The sequence below is a fragment of the Pelophylax lessonae genome (assembly GCF_965119305.1).
Source record: "Pelophylax lessonae genome assembly, chromosome: 1".
NCBI classification, from domain to species: Eukaryota; Metazoa; Chordata; class Amphibia; order Anura; family Ranidae; genus Pelophylax; species Pelophylax lessonae.
This window is the reverse complement of record NC_138768.1, coordinates 549,625,035-549,643,196: the sequence shown is the minus strand read 5'-3', so window position 1 is coordinate 549,643,196 and position 18,162 is coordinate 549,625,035. Positions and strand designations below refer to the sequence as shown.

Sequence of the window (18,162 nt, the reverse complement as noted above, 5' to 3'; positions counted from 1 at the left end):
TGCTTGGACAACCCCTTCGTGGATTCCTGGCTGTGATTGGTCCAGTCTCCAGCCTGGACCAATCATACAGGACATCCTGGGTGACGTCGCATGGGGGCGGTGCGTCAATCACTCACCGTCCCAGCCGTCACCTTCCCGCCCGCCTTCAGAGAGGAGGAGCAGCGGCGCACGTTGTCAGTGGAGAAGTCTCTCCCGACTCCCGTCACCTCTGCAGCAGCAGCAGATGCCAGTGAAGTCGGCACGGTCCCGGTCGTGAGAGAGCCAGCCCAAGACGAGCAGGTAAGTGATAATTGGAAGCAGCCTCAGTGCCTCCTCTCTCTCTGTGCGCGCAGGGCTGGCCCTACAATAGGAGCGGAGCGCTCCTAGTTTGAGCAGCGGGGAGCCCAGCCCAGCCCTGGACAGAGTGACCGAATGGGAGTCCGCCGGGACTGGAGGCAGCGGGGAGGAGGAGGGGGGATCTGGGATCAGAGGTGATCAGAGGTGAGCAGAGGACACAGGGCTCATTCTTTCAAGCGGTACGATGTGGATCAGCTTTCTCACTGAGAGAAGACAGGCAGGAGGAGCGCAGCAACGGTCAGAGTCAGACACCTGCCTGAAACCCTCCACCTCCTGACCACTGCACCCCTGGCCTATCTATCCTCACCCCCCCCCCCCCCCCCCATGCTCACCTTCCTAACTGGGACTGCACGAGCCCCACTACCCACCACTGCCTAATGACCTGATGCTGGAGAGGTTCTCCACTGTCCTGTCTCAGCCCACCTCCTGTGATGCTGCCCATCTTCTTTCTGTGACGCTGCCCCCCACCTGTCCCTCTGCCCACCTCCTGTACCATGACCTGTGACATGCCTGTACCATCACCTGTGCCATGCCTATACCATCACCTGTGCCATGCCTATACCATCACCTGTGCCATGACCTGTGACATGCCTATGCCATCACCTCAAAATCACGCAATTTTTTAGCACCAGCCGCCACTGGTGTTGAGTTATTCAATTTAAGGTTATCACAGAGGACAAGGGGGCACTCTTTACATCTAGAGGAAAACAGATTGTGTCTCCGAATACAGAAAGGTTTCTTCACAGTAAGAGCTGTGAAAATGTGGTATAGACTCCCTCCAGAGGTGGTTCTGGCTAGCTCACTAGATTTAAAAAAAAAAAAAAAAAAAAAAAAAAAAAAAGCAAAGCATGGATTCTTTCCTAGGTGTAAATAATATAACTGGGTACCAATATTTATAGATAAAGTTGATCCAGGGAATATCCGATTGCCTCTCGGGGATCAGGAAGGAATTTTTTTCCCCTGCTATAGCAAATTGGATCATGCTTTGCTGTTTTTTTTTGCCTTCTTCTGGATCAACTGCAGGTATAGGATTGTATGGTTGGGTTTTCATTACTGTTTTTTTTTTTTTTTTTATTGGTTGAGCCAGATGGACAGTGTCTTTTTTCAATTTAACAATGTATGTACTGATTTTAACTTGCAAGCAAATGTCAGAAAAAAGCTTAGTAATCAAGGGGTTAAGCATGTGCCGTTTACCATGTCTCTACTTAAATTAAAAATAAATAAAGTCAGCAGCTACAAACACTGCCGCTGAGGACTAAGAGCCCATTCACACAGGGGCGACACGACTTGCCGGGGTGACCTGTGAAGTCGCGGTGCACAGCGTGCACCGCAACATGCACGGACTTCATATCATTGAAGTCAATGCAAGTCGCCTCCAGGTCGCCCCAAAGTAGTACAGGACCCTTTTTCTAAGTCGGAGTGACTTGTGTCACTCCTATTAGAACGGGTCCTGTGCTAATCAATGGCAGACCACCCACCGCGACTTGTCAGGCGACCAAGTCGCCTGACAAGTCGCGCTAGTGTGAATGGGGTCTAAAGGACACTTGCCTGTCCAGGGATCCAGTCCTCACCTGGGCCGATTCTTCACTGGTCCTCAGATCCCCAATAGTATAAAAGCAAGGGATTGGCTCTAGCTTTTAACAGAAACCATGCTTGTTAGTGCAGGTTTTCATCCAACAGTTAAGCATCTATATTTTTACTGATAGGTACCCCTTTAATTCAGATGAAATACAGAAAGACACTCATCTAACATTAGCTCACAAAAAAAATAGGCTTTACATCCCAGCAGCTAAAAGTAAGCCCATGTTTTTCCCATAAATGAAGCAACAGGCTTGTTTTGGCACATCCCCAAACTTCTTTATACAACCCCAAAACTTCTGTTCGCTATGTACAGGTGAATTATTTTTAGGCTGTCAATATATAGCAGTATTTATGACAAGTTTGTGTAGATATAGGAAAGAGGGATTGCTTTATATTGAGATTTACTTCAAGCAAAAGCAATGGAAATGTACAGGCTCTAAAAAGAATAATCCCACCCCTTTACAATTTTTGGGGGAAGAAAACTCTTTCTGGACAGTTCACTTTCTACTGAGGATGGGTCCAGCCACAATTTATCTAAAACTGTGCAAATACTGAACACTTCTAAATAAAGACGCGACCGAATTATTGGCATTTTGCCCAAAGAGAAAGGCGCTAATAATGGCGCAGAAATATGCGCAATTTTGCCGTGCCCTATGGTTTCTCGTAGGTCATTGATAAAAACTGCAACATGTGCATTATTGATGCATTTTCAATGTATTTTAACGGGGAGGTGCGTTTTTTTTATAAACTGCCCAAAAATGCAGCAAGCAGGATTTCTAATACCATAACAGACCAGTGTTAAGACAATCGAATTTAAAAAAGGGATACACTTTTCTTGCGCTAAAAGGTGCAGATAAATTCATGATAGTAATAAAAAAAAAATTATATACATTCTTTTTTTTTTTTTTATTTATATTTTTCCTTATGTCAGTTTTGAGCCAAGTGAATCCTGAATTTTCGGTACTAAAATTTCCATTTGGTGCACCTCGACTTGTTTAAACACACACAACCAGCTCTTCACAAAGTCTAGCACACACTTTATTTGCTTCACCTTTATTACATTTAGCTTTAAAAACATCCATTTAAATTCTAAAAAAATACATATCTATTTTTCACTCGTGATTATAAAGTGCATATTTCTATCCCCCAATGACGTGTACAAAGTTTTCTTTTTAAAAACACCAACATGCAGAGGAGAAAAAAAAAAAATTATATACACACACATCAAACAAGGCACTTCTAGTTTGAAGACACTAGGGGTTGGGTTAAACATCTCTGCAAACATTCACAGAAGGCAATCCCTTCTTACAACTGAAAGACCCCTTGCCTATGTACATGCCCATCAAAAGTTTAATTTCAAGTTCAAGAAGAACTTATGTTACGTATACTCTGTCACTGCTCCACAGCAACAGAAGATTGATTAGGAAAGGTACAGAGTATGTTGTACAGCAGGGATATGCAAACTGCGGCCCCCCAGCTGTTGCAGAACTACAAATCCCATTAGGCATAACAAGATTGACCGCCACAACCATGACACCCAGAGGCATGATGGGACTTGTAGTTTTGCAAAGCTTGATGGCCACAGTTTGCATATCCCTGTTGTACAGTATGTTACTCATAAAATACTGGTCTTTACACATCTTGGAAAAAAAAAAAAAAAAAAATTGTGCAATCTTGAAAATGCCAAACAAATCTGGGTCAACTTGAGTCAGATGCAATTTCCATTTCACCACATATAAAATGGGCTGGAAAAACATCAAAAAGCTCATTGTTAGCCAAGGTTTTCAGTCTTGGACACAGTCTGCTAAAAGGCATTTTGCAGTTGTCTTCGGTGAACCTAGAATACTAAAGTTACATTTTAAACCGCCCCTGCTACTTTCCACCATAAATTTATGAGACATTAGAAAAGCAGTAGATAAAGTTACTAAAAAAAACAAAAAAAAAAAAAACAAAAAAAAAAAAAATGCAGATGTAGTTGGAGGTAAAGTGTCTGCATCACTGAGTAGTGTATTAAGTGGCCAGGCAAGAAAATAAAACCCTCCACAAATACAAGGAACTCTGCAACAGTCTTTTTAAAAAAAGGAAAAAACCCTCATACAAGTAGCCTTAAAAGATCAGCTAAACGGTGCATGGAAAGTATGCAGTGAATGATCAAAGTGTACAGTTTAAGGCACATAATCATAGGTGACTTTTAAAAAAAGGGATTTATATAAAACAAGGAAAGGGAGGAAAAAAAAAAAAAAAAAAAAAAGTTTCACATGGTGGGTTTGGAGTAACAGCACATAAAGCGATCAAATAAAAAAAAAAAAAAAACAGTAGTAGTCATGTGAAACCCATGAGAGGCCTACAATGTACAGGACTTGTGCAAACACCACCAGATGTGACCTATCAAACAGATGCACAGGGCAAGGTGGTGCTAATGAAAATGAGATACCTTGGTTCTATTCAACTTAACACATTTTACCTGAGAAGAACCAGCAGAAACATCTCAAATCGTTGCCATGCACACATTTCTGCCAATAATCTACGCTAGAACAAAGCTCCATTAGGACAACGCAGGTACTGCATTAGATGCATAGGACATTTAGGGAAAGAAAACCATAAAGATGAAAGTTTATGTAGAACAGAACTAAAGCAGCATTAGGAAGGTAAAAGTTTAGCAGCATCTTCCTGTTTTGTCTCCATTTTAAAGAATGTGCTACTTTGTACATTTTAAGGGATGTCAGTCATCAGTTTACAGTTTCACTGTAATCTAGTACATGTCCCGAAATTTGGTTCAGTTCATCATGTGTGAGATCCCACCATATATCAAGTCTACAATGTTTGGACTGGCATCATAACAGTTTTTCATACTTCATTAGTAGTAGGGCCCTTGTTTATCAAACCCAGAGTAGCTAGACCACTCTGGAAATATACCATAAGAGCACCTGGGACTTCCAAACTGATCCAAAGAAGGGTTATAGTCGGGTTCACAGTGGCGGTTTTGATAGTCAGACCGGACTATTCTGTAATTTTGTCCTTTATTACTATCCCAATAGGTTTTACCATTGCATTCGAAACAGACTGCAAATTCTATCCTCTCTTGAGGATTAATATCATCCGGAAGAATAAGATCAAATGAGAATGTGTCCCTATCAGTTCCTGCATAAGTGTCTTTCACATAGTGACATTCGTGGTCCATAAAACTCTGCCAAGAATTGCATGTCATTCTTAATTTGACACTTTTCTTGAAGGCAAGATTCTTGACCTTTATAGTGCCAACAAAGGCCCGCTCTTTGAGCGTACAATTTTCAAGACAAACACTGTCTGCCTGAAGGCGGTTCCTGAAGTCCAGGTAATCTGCTGCGGGTTGCTCAAAGTCCAAAACCATGTGTTCCTTCTCTGAAGTGGTCAAGTTGACTATGTTGTCAATCAGTTCTGTGATGTTAAAGGGAATTTCCAGGGGGTCATCAAGCTCAGAATAGACTTTTACCATAGTAAGGGCCAGACCTCTACTGTCTGCAAAGGAAACACGCTTTTTCACTTTATTCTCTTGGTTCTTTAGCTCCATTAGCAAGGTTTTGTCATTTGGTTGAATACATGGCCTCAGTGGCTTACTCATTTTTGGGGCAATCCTGTATTTCAGATGGTCTCCTTTTAACACAGTTGAACCCAAGTAGAACTTCATAGCAATGTCCAGTGCCATGCTTGTCTTAGAAGGAAAAAAGTCCAGAGCACTAGAAAACAAAAATAGGAAAAAAAAACAAAGTGAAAATTTCAAAGAAATGTTTTCCCTTTCTACCTAAAATGGCCAGTAGCAACATATTGGAAATCTAAAGAGTATTAAACCTAAAAGCAAACACAATGTTGGAGCTTACCAAGTCTAAGATGTGATAGCTGCATATGTTCTTTTCTAGGCTTTCATTCCTTTATTTTTACCTGGTGGTCTGCCTAGTAAGTGTCATTTTTCAATAGAACAAGCTGTCCTGCAGATGTAGCCGTTACAGGGTTGAGACAATTTATTACTGACCGGTGTTCTTACAATAAACACCCCCCCCCCCCCACTAACAAACCCGATTGCTGTTAACGGCTTAAGAAGTGTGGGCTGGAGTTAACCTTCAATTTGTCAGTGTAGTTAAATCTTCTAGTATATCCAACACGCCTCTCTCCTCAGATTAGCAAAGCTTAAGTCTAAATGTGTCCTCTGTGCGCCTTCATCCAGAGTGGGGTGTTCTAATACAGGAAGTGCATTAAGTGAACACTGGTGAGTGTGGAACACAGTATGTTGCACAGGAATCGCAACGCATTCCTGTGCACATCACATGCCAAGTCTGTGCAGTGTGATTTGAGACACATTTTGTATGGCTCAAACCGCATCAAAATAGTGCACAACTTTTTCCCTGCACCTAAAACACATCGCATGGGAGTTCACACCCATGCATCCGTTTCGGGGTGTGGCTAACCTGCAGCAGATCGCCATGTGATGCAGTGAATCTCCATTAGTGTGAACCAGGGCTAAAAGAAGAAAAAACGAATGCAGCCAGTACATCTACCAGAGTAGGCAAATCTAAGCAGGTTAAAACTTCAGTACCTTTAAGGGCCCTTTCACATGAAATGCAGTTTGCTGCACTCCAAAATCAAGGTATTTCTATGGAGCATAGTTCACATCATTGCAGCGCAAGTGGGGGGGGGGGGGGGGGGGCCATTCACACCAGAAACCGCACATAACTGTTTTTAACTGCATGTTTACATGCATTTGAAGCGCCTTTGAACTGCACTTGACATGCATTTTTCTATACTTTCTGGTCTTAGCTTAAAAGGGCGTGGTGCAGTGCACTTGTAGCGAGTTACCTGCATTTGGGGTGTGGAAAAACGCAGCATGCTCACTTTTTAAATGCGCTGAACTGCACTGCAATGAAGTATGCCCATAGGATTGCCTTAATTTTGGGCTGTCTATGCAGTTTGATGCATTTGGAACTGTACGCCGTGATAAAGATCCTTAAGACAAGAAAGCCAAGCCCAAAAATGTATAATGCACTGCATATGCAATGCTAAACGCAACACGCATTTAAGTGCAGGAAATAAAAATAAAAAATTTGCAATAAGCGTATTGTGATTGGTTTGCGCAAAGGTTATCACGTCTACTACGGAAAAGATGTCATTTTTATTTATTTATTTTTTTTACTAGTAATGGCAGAGGTCTGCGATTTTTAGCAGACAGATCGGACCACTGACTGAAATTTGACACTTTGGAGGGGGACCAGTGACATATGCACCGTTACTGTAATAATGACACTGGCAGGGAAGGGGTTAACACTGTGGTGATCAATGGGTTAAATGTGAGCCTAGGGGGGGGGGGGGGGGGGAGACTTATGGAATGACCATAGAGGCATGTGTAGAAGGATCACAGGCACTCAGATCATTCCAAAGAGAACAGTCAGCTGTGTTTACAACAGCTGACTGTTCTCTCTCAGCAGGGAGCGATCGTGGGTGCCAGGCAGCAATCGGAAGCCGCCTGCCCCATGCATCAGAGTCCCCGCTGCAAAGTCCCCCTAGCTGCAGGCGCGCGACCGACTTAGCCGTACGTCGGTTCACACAGGAGGGTCTGCCTGCCGCAGTATTTTCTGCGGCGGTCGGTCCGGAAGCGGTTAACCAGACAGCACACAAATTGTCCGCCTTACACTCACTCTAGCACCTATGTAGGAGGGCACTATATTTTGTAAATGCTAAATCAGGGCACTGGTTTCTGCAATCCTTTTACAAAGCGTTTGCAGCATTCCTAAAAGGGCAAACGAGTAATAAAACACCGCAGGGAGACTACAAGTACTGGTAACTAGTCCTTTGCTTGTTTTTTTTTTTCTTGGTGGGGGGGGGGCGCGCGGCAGCTTCCAGATTTTTTTATATAATATATATATAAAAACACACAAACGTCAGTCAAAGCCAAAATCAGCTGCAGGTTTGCATAACTTTTGCCATTTCCCCTCCGTTCTCTATTTCAAAGTAATCTTTAGAAGCCCCCTTAACGTTTTAAAAACATTTCTCAGTTGTGTCAGATTACCTGGACTTAAGCCTAGTACACACACAGGCCGAAAATCAGTTCTATAGAACCCCCCCCCCCCCCCCCGACATTTGGCCCATGTGTACTGCAGGCGGTCCAACAGAAGCCAGCCAAAAAAGGTCTGCCGACCGAATCCCAATCATCGCTCTCAATGGAGGGTTCTGGCAGGGGTCATCCCTGTCAGAACACAGCTCAGCAGGGGAGATTGCAGCCAACATCTATACAACAGTATCTAGCCAACAGTATAGTGACTCAGACCTGAGCTGTCAAGTTTTTTTTCATTCAGCCCTCTGGGTTGAATGAAAAAATAAAACTAGTAGTGTGTACTAGGCTTTATAAAGCAGACTTTCACACAGGACAATATGGGTGTACCCAGCTCTCTCCCTCTACCACAATCACCCAGGTGCGTCTATTTTTTGTGCTGTGGGGCAGAATTCCCTTCCTTCTCACCTAGGAGAGAACGGCATTGTGTACCTGTGTGAGGATGGCACTCAAGAGCGGTCCAGGACCTCTTCCTGGACGACCCCAGCTTGGCTTGCATAGATGTGCTGTAGGGCTCTACCAGACGATCAATATTGACGGTGCTCGAAGAGAGATGGAGGCAGAGCCACGATTAAGGGAACTCCATTTCCTTTTTAATTTGGAGTATAGGCACTTTAGTTGCCATATTTTCAACTTTTCTTTTTTTTTTTTTTTTTTTTTACAAAAAGGGATTGACTTACCATAAAATCCATTTCTCAAAAGTTGACAGACAGCTCCTGATCTTCATAACCATTGGGTTATACTGCCCCAACAGGACGACACTAGGCAGAAAAAGAATCTGGCTACGCCTATAGGCAATCACAGGGGATATACTCCTCTCTGCTACAGGTAATCAGTTTTGTTACAAGCAGTGTCAGAAGAATTACAACTCCAGAGGGGTGGGTGCTGTGTCCATCAATGATCAGAGAAATGGATTTTACAGCAAGTCAAAAATCACAATTTTCGTTCGTTGACGGACACAGCTCCTGATCTTCATAACCATTGGGACAGCCCAAAGCAGTGTTAAAACATGAGGGGTGCGAACAGAAAAAAAAAAAAATTCCCAAGGCTAAAACAGTAGACATGAGACAAAACAAAAAAAAATTCCCAGTTCAATTTGATAACCAGTTTGCTTACCAACCAAATTAACCTGTCTAACAGTTTGCGTCAAAACAGGGGTTTAGTTAGCACACATTTGCAAATGCATGTGTAAGCTGCAGGGCCACTCCATGGCACCCTGTATTACCTGCAGTCCTAACTTGTAAATTTATGAGAGTCTTCACAGTGGAAGCACATGCAAGCTAATGGATAGAGCAGGTGAGCCTGGAGGTGGCCAAACCCTCCTAAAAGGTACTTGGGGGCATAATGGACACTCAGCCAATGGTACAACAGCAAAGGCATCCAGTATGTCCACTCACCAGTATAGATTAACAGCAAAGAAACTGTTTTGATGCAAACTGTTAAGACAGGTTAATTTGGTTGGTAAGCAAACTGGTTAGCAAATTGAACTGGGAGATTAATGCTGCCAGTTCCCACACCCTGCGTAGAGAGGTGATAGCCACCTGAGACAACGTCGTAAGCAAGGGTAACTCCAGAAGGGTTTCTCGAAAGGAGGCTTCTGGAGGACCAAAAGCACCAAATTGAGGTCCCAGGGCAGCAACAGAGACTGCACTGGAGGAACCGAAATATCAAACACCCTGAAGAAAAAGGGATGAACCTCAAAAGACTCACAACGTAATGTACGACTTCCACGTACGATTGCAGATCTTCCTAGAAGTAGCAGATTTCATAGCTTTTAACAGCGTTGGAATCACCAACTCAAGATATACCTCTATCAGCACCTGGCGTTCAACAGCCAAGCCGTCAAAGCCAGCGACTGTAAAGCAGGATGGAAGATTGGGTCCTTGGGACAGCAGATCTTCCGAGAGGAAGCTTCCAAGAACATTGGGACCAGCCGCACCAGATCGGCATACCAAGTCAGGCTAGGCAAGTCCGCAGCCACTAAGATGACTAGAATCCCTTCTGCCTTGATACTGTGTAGAAGTCTTGGCAGAAGCTTGAGAGGAAGGCGTAAATCAGACTATACTGACCCCACGGGGCCACCAGCGCATCTGTGGGTCCGCCAGAAGATCCCGTGACCAAGCCACAAACCTCTGCACCTGTTGAGCCGAGACGCCAACAGATCCACCTCAGGGATGCCTCAACAGACAACTGATGAAACACCTCCGGATGAAGGGACCACTCCCATTGGTCCAACGCCTGCCAACTGAGGTAATCCGCCTGACAGTTTTCCACCCCAGGAATGTGTATGGCAGAAAGGGCAGGAACGAACTGTTCTGCCTACCTTAGAATGCCAGCCATCTCCAGAGCTGCAAGGACACTTCTTGTGCCCCCCTGGCGATTGACATAAGCCATAGCATTGGCCAATTGAATGCGCATTGGACATCCCTGAAGACAATCAGTCCAATGGTCCAGGCACAGTTTGATCAGATGGAGTTCCAAGGCATTGATCGGTCGTCTGGACTCTTCCAGTGTCCAGATCGCCTGAGCAGAATTTTTGCTGAGGACACCTCCCCAGCCAGACAGACTAGCATCCGTGGTGACCACTGTCCAATACAAGGGGAGGAAGGATTTGCCCAGCCGAAGCCACCGTATCAGGGACCCCTTCGTTCCCAGGCTCAGCCAAACCGGATTGTCCAGGGACTGTGGAGTCTTGTCCCATTTGGCCAGTATCTCCCTTTGCAGAGTCAGACCCAGATAGTCCAGCTTTGTGGACGGAACCAGAGCAGACCTCTGAAAATTCAGAATCCAGGCGAACTCCCGCAGAGTTCGTATGGTGATTTCAAGGTTTTCCACCAGAGCAGTAGGAGACTCTGCTCGCAGAATAAGGTCATCCAAGTAGCCCAGCAGCGCAATCCCCGGTTGGCGTAACAATGCTAGCACACTTGTGAAAACCCGAGGAGCAGAGGTGAGAACAAAGGGTAACGCCACAAACTGACAATGCTCCTCTCCCACAGCAAAGTGGAGGAAGCGCTGTTGACCAACACATATTGGAATGTGAAGGTAATCGTCCTTGGATGTCGATGGAGGCAAGAAAATCCCTCGGATGCAGGGTTGCCACCAAAATGCGAATGGACTCCATCTTGAACGTCGGCACCCGCACAAAGCAGTTCAGCGCCTTGAGGTCCAGGATTGGACGCACCTTGCATTTCTTCCTGGGAACTGTAAACAGGTTTGAGTAAAAACCCTGAAAACATTTCGAAGTTGGAACCGGGACAATCCCCCCTTGAAGCAACAGGTCTTGTACCGCCCCAAACAGACCCTGTAAACTGTCCGGGAAAAGGCCAAGTTGGAAGGAAAGAACCTTGCCGGGGGGACAGGTGTGAAATTTGATCTTGTAGTCAGGATTGAATGACTTTGTGGACCCTCTTGTCTTGTGCCAGGGAAGTCCACGGGTCTGGAAACCAACAAAGACTTCCCCCCCCACCCCTGATACAGATGAGGGTGCACCTTCATGCTGAAGGTGCCTTGTCCGCGGGTCTGGAGAAGCCTGCTCTCGGCTTGCCAGACTAGGTTTGTTTGGATCTTCCAGAGGAGGTCCTAAAAGACTTTGAGCCCTCGTCAGTCAACCCTGAGGGACAAGAACAATTTTAATGAGCTGAGGAGGGCCCATGTCTACAATAAGGTTTGCCCTTAGTAGCCTGCGGAAGAAAAGTACTCTTTCCCCCGTGAGACCTTTAATGAGGTCATCCAGGGTAGCTCCAAACAGGCAATTTCCTTGAAAGGGGATATCAGTCAAGGCCTTTCTAGAAGTCCGGTCCGCAGACCAGCATTTGAGCCAAAAGACACACCGAAGGACCACTGCGGAAAAAGCCGAGCCACTAGGGTAGACTCATCCAAAGAGGCATCGCAAATAAAAATGCAGCCCCTGGACCAACTGGTCCACCAGCTCAGCAAAGGCAGGGGGGGGGGGGGGGAGCTGTTCTCCCTCCAGGTCAAGGCATAAAAGCTTAGCCCACTCAGTTTGCGACACCAGGGCAATGGTGAATACCAGCCTCAGTGCCGAACCAGCCAGGGTGTACATATTGGGGGCCACAGCCTCTGCCTTCCTGTCAGCTGGATCCTTACAGGCTGGGGACTCTTCAAAACTGAATCATGGTTGCCTTGTCCAATCTGGAAACCGGAGGGTCCACCGCCGGTGGAACAGTCACTTCTTATAGGAGTAACGCCTAGTAAAATCGATCAGTGACCTCAATGGGACGCTTTGGTTGTCCCCACACTGTCCCCACACTTTAGCGACAATTCCTTCAAAATAGGTGGGGAAAGGAAACACCTTTGCTGCTCTGGATGGTTTGCGAGTTCCAAAGGGAACCTGCCCCTCTGTCGCAGAGGTCTCATGCACAGATACAGTGCTTCCACCAGCGCCTTTTCGTGCACAGTAGCAGATATGGAGGAATCATCCTCTATCTCCGGGCGTGTGGACGCAGACCCAGCAGGGTGACTCACGTCCGCAGTGGCAGAATCAGATTCAGGATCTGACGAGACACCGAAAGTCCCCTCCACCCAGGACCGCTTTTCACACATCGATGGATGGTTTTAACCCGGAGGGCCCCACAGGCTCCAGAAAGGGGATCAGGTGGGAGATGTGCTCCAAAGACTCCATGAGTCACCAGAGGGACCCCACAAAAAGTGTAACACTGCAAAGGAACAACCCCCACCGCACTGGCAGTACCACCCGGTTGCCAGACAAAGCTCCAAGCGATCCTCAGCAGAGAGGGAGAGAACCCCACCAGAATCACCACCCAGCAGAAACAGGCACCTGCAGCCACCAGGATAATCTGCACTCCACGTGCAGCGATCAGGAAGTGAAAAGAGCCAGGAGTCAGCACCAGGGGATGAGGAGGGGGCTCCCACCGCCAAAATCTCCACCCACAGGGCTCCACTAATGGCGGCTGCTATTTTCAATAGCAAACCAACGCTGGACTACACAAACACGGCCACCATGCATAGAAGACAGGCTACATCAAAATAGTAGCCCCACGAGGCTCCAAGGAGGGATCCCTAGGCCTCAAGTAGAGGCCCAGGCAGGATGATGGGTCCAGGCAGGAGCCCCCACTAGGTACATCCCCCAACCTTCCTGGAGGGGTGCCTGGGACGACAGCTACTCACCATACCAGGAACCAGACAGGCACGCTGCGACTCGGGCAAGACCCAGTCGAATGAGACCTTGCGAGGTGTTTAACTCGCAGGCTAGCCCCGTCCGGTGGGGCTATGTTGCAGCCAACCTATCTGGCCAGACTGGGGTGACCACTGGATCTAGATTATCCAGCCCATCGCCCAGTCCAGCAGTTGATTGTAGATCTCACAGGGGAAAGAAAAAAAAAAAAAACGGAGAAAAAGTTTATCTAAAAAAGGGAAACATTTGCCAGGACCAGAGATCCTAGTAAGGAACTAGGTCCTTACTCCTGACTAGGCAGAAAAAAAAAAAAAAACTGAGTACCTGTAGCAAGAGGGAGTATATCCCCTGGGATTGCCCATAGGCATAGCCAGATTATTTTTCTGCCTAGTGTCCTACTCCTGTAGGGGGCAGTACAACCCAATGGTTATGAAGATCAGGAGCTGTGTCCATCAATGAACGAAAGATAAAAAGTTTTCCTATTCAGTTTTTATTTTGTCTTCTGCCATGTCCTCTTCCACAAAATGAGGGGTGTGTTGCTTTAGGAAGCAGGCGGACAGTTTATGAAGTCACACAGATAGAAGGTACTTTTCCTGTCTGAGTATGTTGCATTCAAGTAGTTTTGTAGCAGTAGTCTTGACAGCAAGGCTCCTGTTGGCAGCCAGTGTCAACCAACACAGGCAGGACTGGGCATGTGGCTACAAAACAGCATCCTGTTGACTTACACCAGTCATCCCAGGGATGCAACTGTTTACTTCAGCACTGATCTGCTTCTATGCATAGTGTGGTCAGTGTGAGGAAGGTACCAGGGCCAACTGACTAAAATAGGGGGAGACTGGGCTCAATTCACTAAAGAATAGCGAATGAGATTATTGAATCAGGTGACACATTTTCTTGAATTCTCATTCGATGCTGAAAATGTCAATACACTATCATCTCATGAGTTAACCTTTCAAAAACACGAGGTAAATAACTCAGAGCAGCGTTAAAGTCAATTCACTAAGGAAATAAATACATGATTTAAGTAGTGTTCCAAACATGGAGGTATTTAGGAAATTTAAAAATATCCAATTTGGAGTAGTCTCTACCTGTTTGGATCAGTTTCTCAACAGTAATGCACAGAAACCTAAATATGGAAAAAACACAGGATTTCTCAGGGCTGATTTACGTAAAGTATAACTTAAAGGCAAAAAAACTTTAGTTTAGCTTTGGATGAAGTGGAAAGGGATTGGCAACCCTTTCAGGTTTTTATTGCTGTCTGTGCCCCAATTAGGGAGATCCATTTGTCCGGTTTACCATTATCACTGAAAGTAAATCCCAAAAGTAATAGAAGGGAAATTTTTCAATGGGGACACTGGTTCTAGTGACCTGGGGGACCCCAATGGTTTCTTTTAATTTGTACAGATTTCTTCTCACTTCCTGTTTTGGCTATGGGACAGAAGTAGAAGGAAATCTCCACGACAAAGCTGTCGGGAGAGGGAATTTCTTTTATTCAATATTTGACATTTATAAAGATATTTTGTATTTACCTAATTTGTTTTTGATACACCACATTTACCCTGTGAAAGCAGCTTCCCTTAGGACTGGTATTCCAGTCATGTTTTTTCTCGTGTATTAATACATATTGGCATATTTCTACAGTTTAAACCATTTTATCTCTTTATTAGCAATAAAAACCGAAGGGGTTCTAATCCTTCTCCGCTTTATCCGTTTTCACTGGATATATCAAAAGATAAAAACACCACATGGTTTCATGAGTAAAATACCTCACATTTTGATTAAATAACTCTGCGTTTTTTTTTTATTTGAAGAGTAAAATATATCTTTGTGAATTGAGCCCTGTATTAAAAACTAAGACATATTGGAAAAGGACGACACTTGGTTGGTGACAAACAGTTGCACACATTCCCATGGGGGAAGAAACCACTACAGATGTGAATGCTTTGAAAGGCAAGCAAAGCCCGATATATGGAATGATCCAGTGATTGGCTGTTACATCTGGTTCCTACCTCCCCCCTTCAACACGTTAATACATTTTTCAATTACATTTGTTTTCATTATGTAACATTTTAGACTCTGTGTCCTTACTGGACCCATGTGCTTCTTTATGCAATGCAGGCAGATTATGGTTGGTAGGAGGGACCAACAGGCGCTGTACATAGCTTCCTGACATCACAGTACCCTTCTTCCATGCTCATCTCAAGAGCCCTCAGCCATGTTGAAAGAATGCTGGCTCTGGAGAGGAGTTACACATATACTTTGAGATCAATGGGCGGGTTTCAGTATGGAACAGTGGATGTTTCTAGGCAGACTGCATTTGCTGCAGAGCCTCAATGATTAAAAAATGTAATCCAATGAATTAAAGAAGCAGACAAGACCAAGGACAGTCAGGCTGGGGACAAAAGTGCAAGATGTTGGATATCCACTAGCTCAAGAATAATAACGACTTGCTGCAGCTTCAGATGCACACTGAGAAGCTTAGTGTTCAGGAAGATCAGATGCTCCCCCTAATACCTGAACATGTGGGTAATTTTCTTTGCTTCCAAAAGGTGGCAGAAGAGTTAGGATTTTTAAAATCCTGGCTCCTCACCCCCTGCCGAGTGCCCCCAATAGAAAGACTCGCTCCTGTAAATAGATATTGTCTAATTATACACAGTGCAGCTCAGCTCCATCCCCGCTCTCTCCTGATTGGCAGCAGCTGTGTGAGCAAATGGAGTGGGGGGGGGGGGGGGAGAGATCCAGTACCCGTCCCCACTTAAGTCTGACCTCACAGCAGCAAGGTCCGTCAGAATTTGGCCCCGCCTCCTCGTTACCCACTGCTGGGCCATTCAGAAAGCGCAGCAGGGAATCTGCCGATTCCCTTCACAGGCTATGGCAGCGGCAGCACCCAAAAGCTCATGGAAACATTGGCTGGGGTGCCAACATTGCTGGATTCCAGGACAGGCAAGTGTCCCCAATATTAAAAGTCAGTTGCTACAGTATGTGTAGTTGCTGACTTAGATTTTCCGTGGGGGGCTGGAGCACTGCTTTAAAGAGTCACATGACCAAGGTACTAAACTAAATATCACTTAGGTTAAATGTGGTTTGAGAGCTAAAAAAGAGTTAGGGTCCTTTTATTTACACAATAGGACTGACACCCTGTAAGACTATTTGCATGTGTTTCAGCTGTTGCACAGTAGATACAGCTATGGCACTACACACTATGACTCAATTGTGGGACAGCTTTCCTATGCTAACCTGGATATTTTTCAACGTATCCAGAAGATGCATTTTAGTAAGGGTCCTTTCACACGGCCGCTCCGCTGCTTTCCGTGTGTCCGCAAATCATCCTATTTTTTTGCGGATGATTTGCGGACATCAATGTAAGTGAATGGCACTGCGGATGTCAGCGGAATACCATCCGCTGACATCCGATTTTCCTCCTTTCAGTTCTGTTCCGTTTTTTGGAACGGAACAGAACCCCATTTTTCCATCCGTGTAAAAAACTGAAAGGAAGGAAAATCGTATGTCAGCGGTGTCATCCGCTGACATCCGCAGTGCCATATACTTACATTAGGTCCGCATATCATCCGCAAACGGATGGGATGATATGCGGGCACACGGAGCGGATGACAGAAATGTCATCCGCTCCGTGGAAAAAAAAAAAAAGTCCCGAAGCGGACCTTTCACACGGAGTGGCCGTGTGAAAGGAGCCTTAGCCATAAAAAAATGTGGCATATTTTCAACAGAAGGCAAAAAAACTACACATTGTAGCTTACAGTGTGGCTGTTATTTCATAACAGCCAAGAGAGCAGTCAAGCAAAAAAAAGTTTGGCAACTTTGATTCCGTAATCTCATTGCACACCAAAACATTTCACTTTAGCTTGTTAATTACATTTCCTGCCAAGTGTACATGACCAAAACATATATAAGATGTTTAATCCGGTATTTCAATACTTCAGGACGGATCTTAAACAATGGGTTGATTTTGCCACATGACTTCCATAGTCAGAGCAATAAAATTTCTGTCGTTGGGTTAAAAGGATCACCACTTATGCTCGATTTTACCTACAGAAACTCTCAGGGAGTCCCCAAAACCAGGGAGTCCCCAAAACCAAAGATGGGCATATTTGAGTGGTAGACAGATACAAGCTCCATGGCTGGCTTCTAAAGTTGGCTATCAAATTCTGGAACATATTTCATAGCAATTTCTTTTGTCCATTTGAGAGGCTTGGAAAAGAGAAAATGTAAGGCCATAATAAAAATATGTTGAGGGCTTATTTCAGGGTCCTGTCAACCTAGAGCTGCAGCAAATCACCCCATTTACCATATCAATACCCATTTATTTATTGGCTTTTGCTGTAATGCTCTGGGAATAGGAAAGAAAAATTATATATACACCAAAGAGACCTGTCCACTTTACAGGATGGATTATGAACTGGCTTTTCCAGTGCATCTGAACTGGAGAGTAAAGGCTACAGGGTTTGAAAAAATGTATACATCCATTACCTGGTTGAGCTCATCTGTGATGTAATCCAGGGCATTTAAACTCGCGTGAAAAGCCAAATTTAAGATGAAAAGTCAGGACGGGAAGGAATATTTTGTAAAATAAAAAAGCGAAGTGGTCCTTTGTCTGTAGAGAGAAAAGCGGAAATTAACTACACGTATACAGTAACACACCCCTCTCTTACGCGATGTAATGTGAACAATTCTGTGTCAGCTTTCAGTTTCATATGAACTGTGATGTCACTACCACCTAGTGGTCAGCAGAATGTTTCTACATCTCATTCTAACTCTGAACCAGACTTGGAAAAAAGGATCTCTGAAACATTTGAGATCATTTCCTACATTCACATGGTTGGGGGGGACAGAACAGCATTCAGTAGCCATGTTAGAGTCTCTGTTCCAGTTCCTCTGCTATCACACTTCCTATCACTGAGGAGTATAGACAATGCACATGCTATAAAAGATATGAGGGCATTTACTACAATATATACATTTATCACATACACAAATTTCTAACCTATTTTTT

At 44.8% G+C, this 18,162-nt stretch overlaps 1 protein-coding gene across 1 annotated transcript; it reads right to left on the bottom strand.

Annotated features, from left to right (window-relative positions):
• Window positions 1-4,525: 4,525 nt before the first annotated feature.
• On the bottom strand, window positions 4,526-17,714 carry PPP1R3B (protein phosphatase 1 regulatory subunit 3B). Its single transcript, XM_082243480.1, has 2 exons — window positions 17,640-17,714; window positions 4,526-5,633 (listed from the first exon to the last, which is right to left on the bottom strand). Exons 1-2 carry the CDS (start codon window positions 17,672-17,674, stop codon window positions 4,775-4,777), a joined length of 894 nt encoding a protein of 297 aa, XP_082099606.1. The 5' UTR covers window positions 17,675-17,714; the 3' UTR covers window positions 4,526-4,774.
• Between the last annotated feature and the right edge of the window lie 448 nt (window positions 17,715-18,162).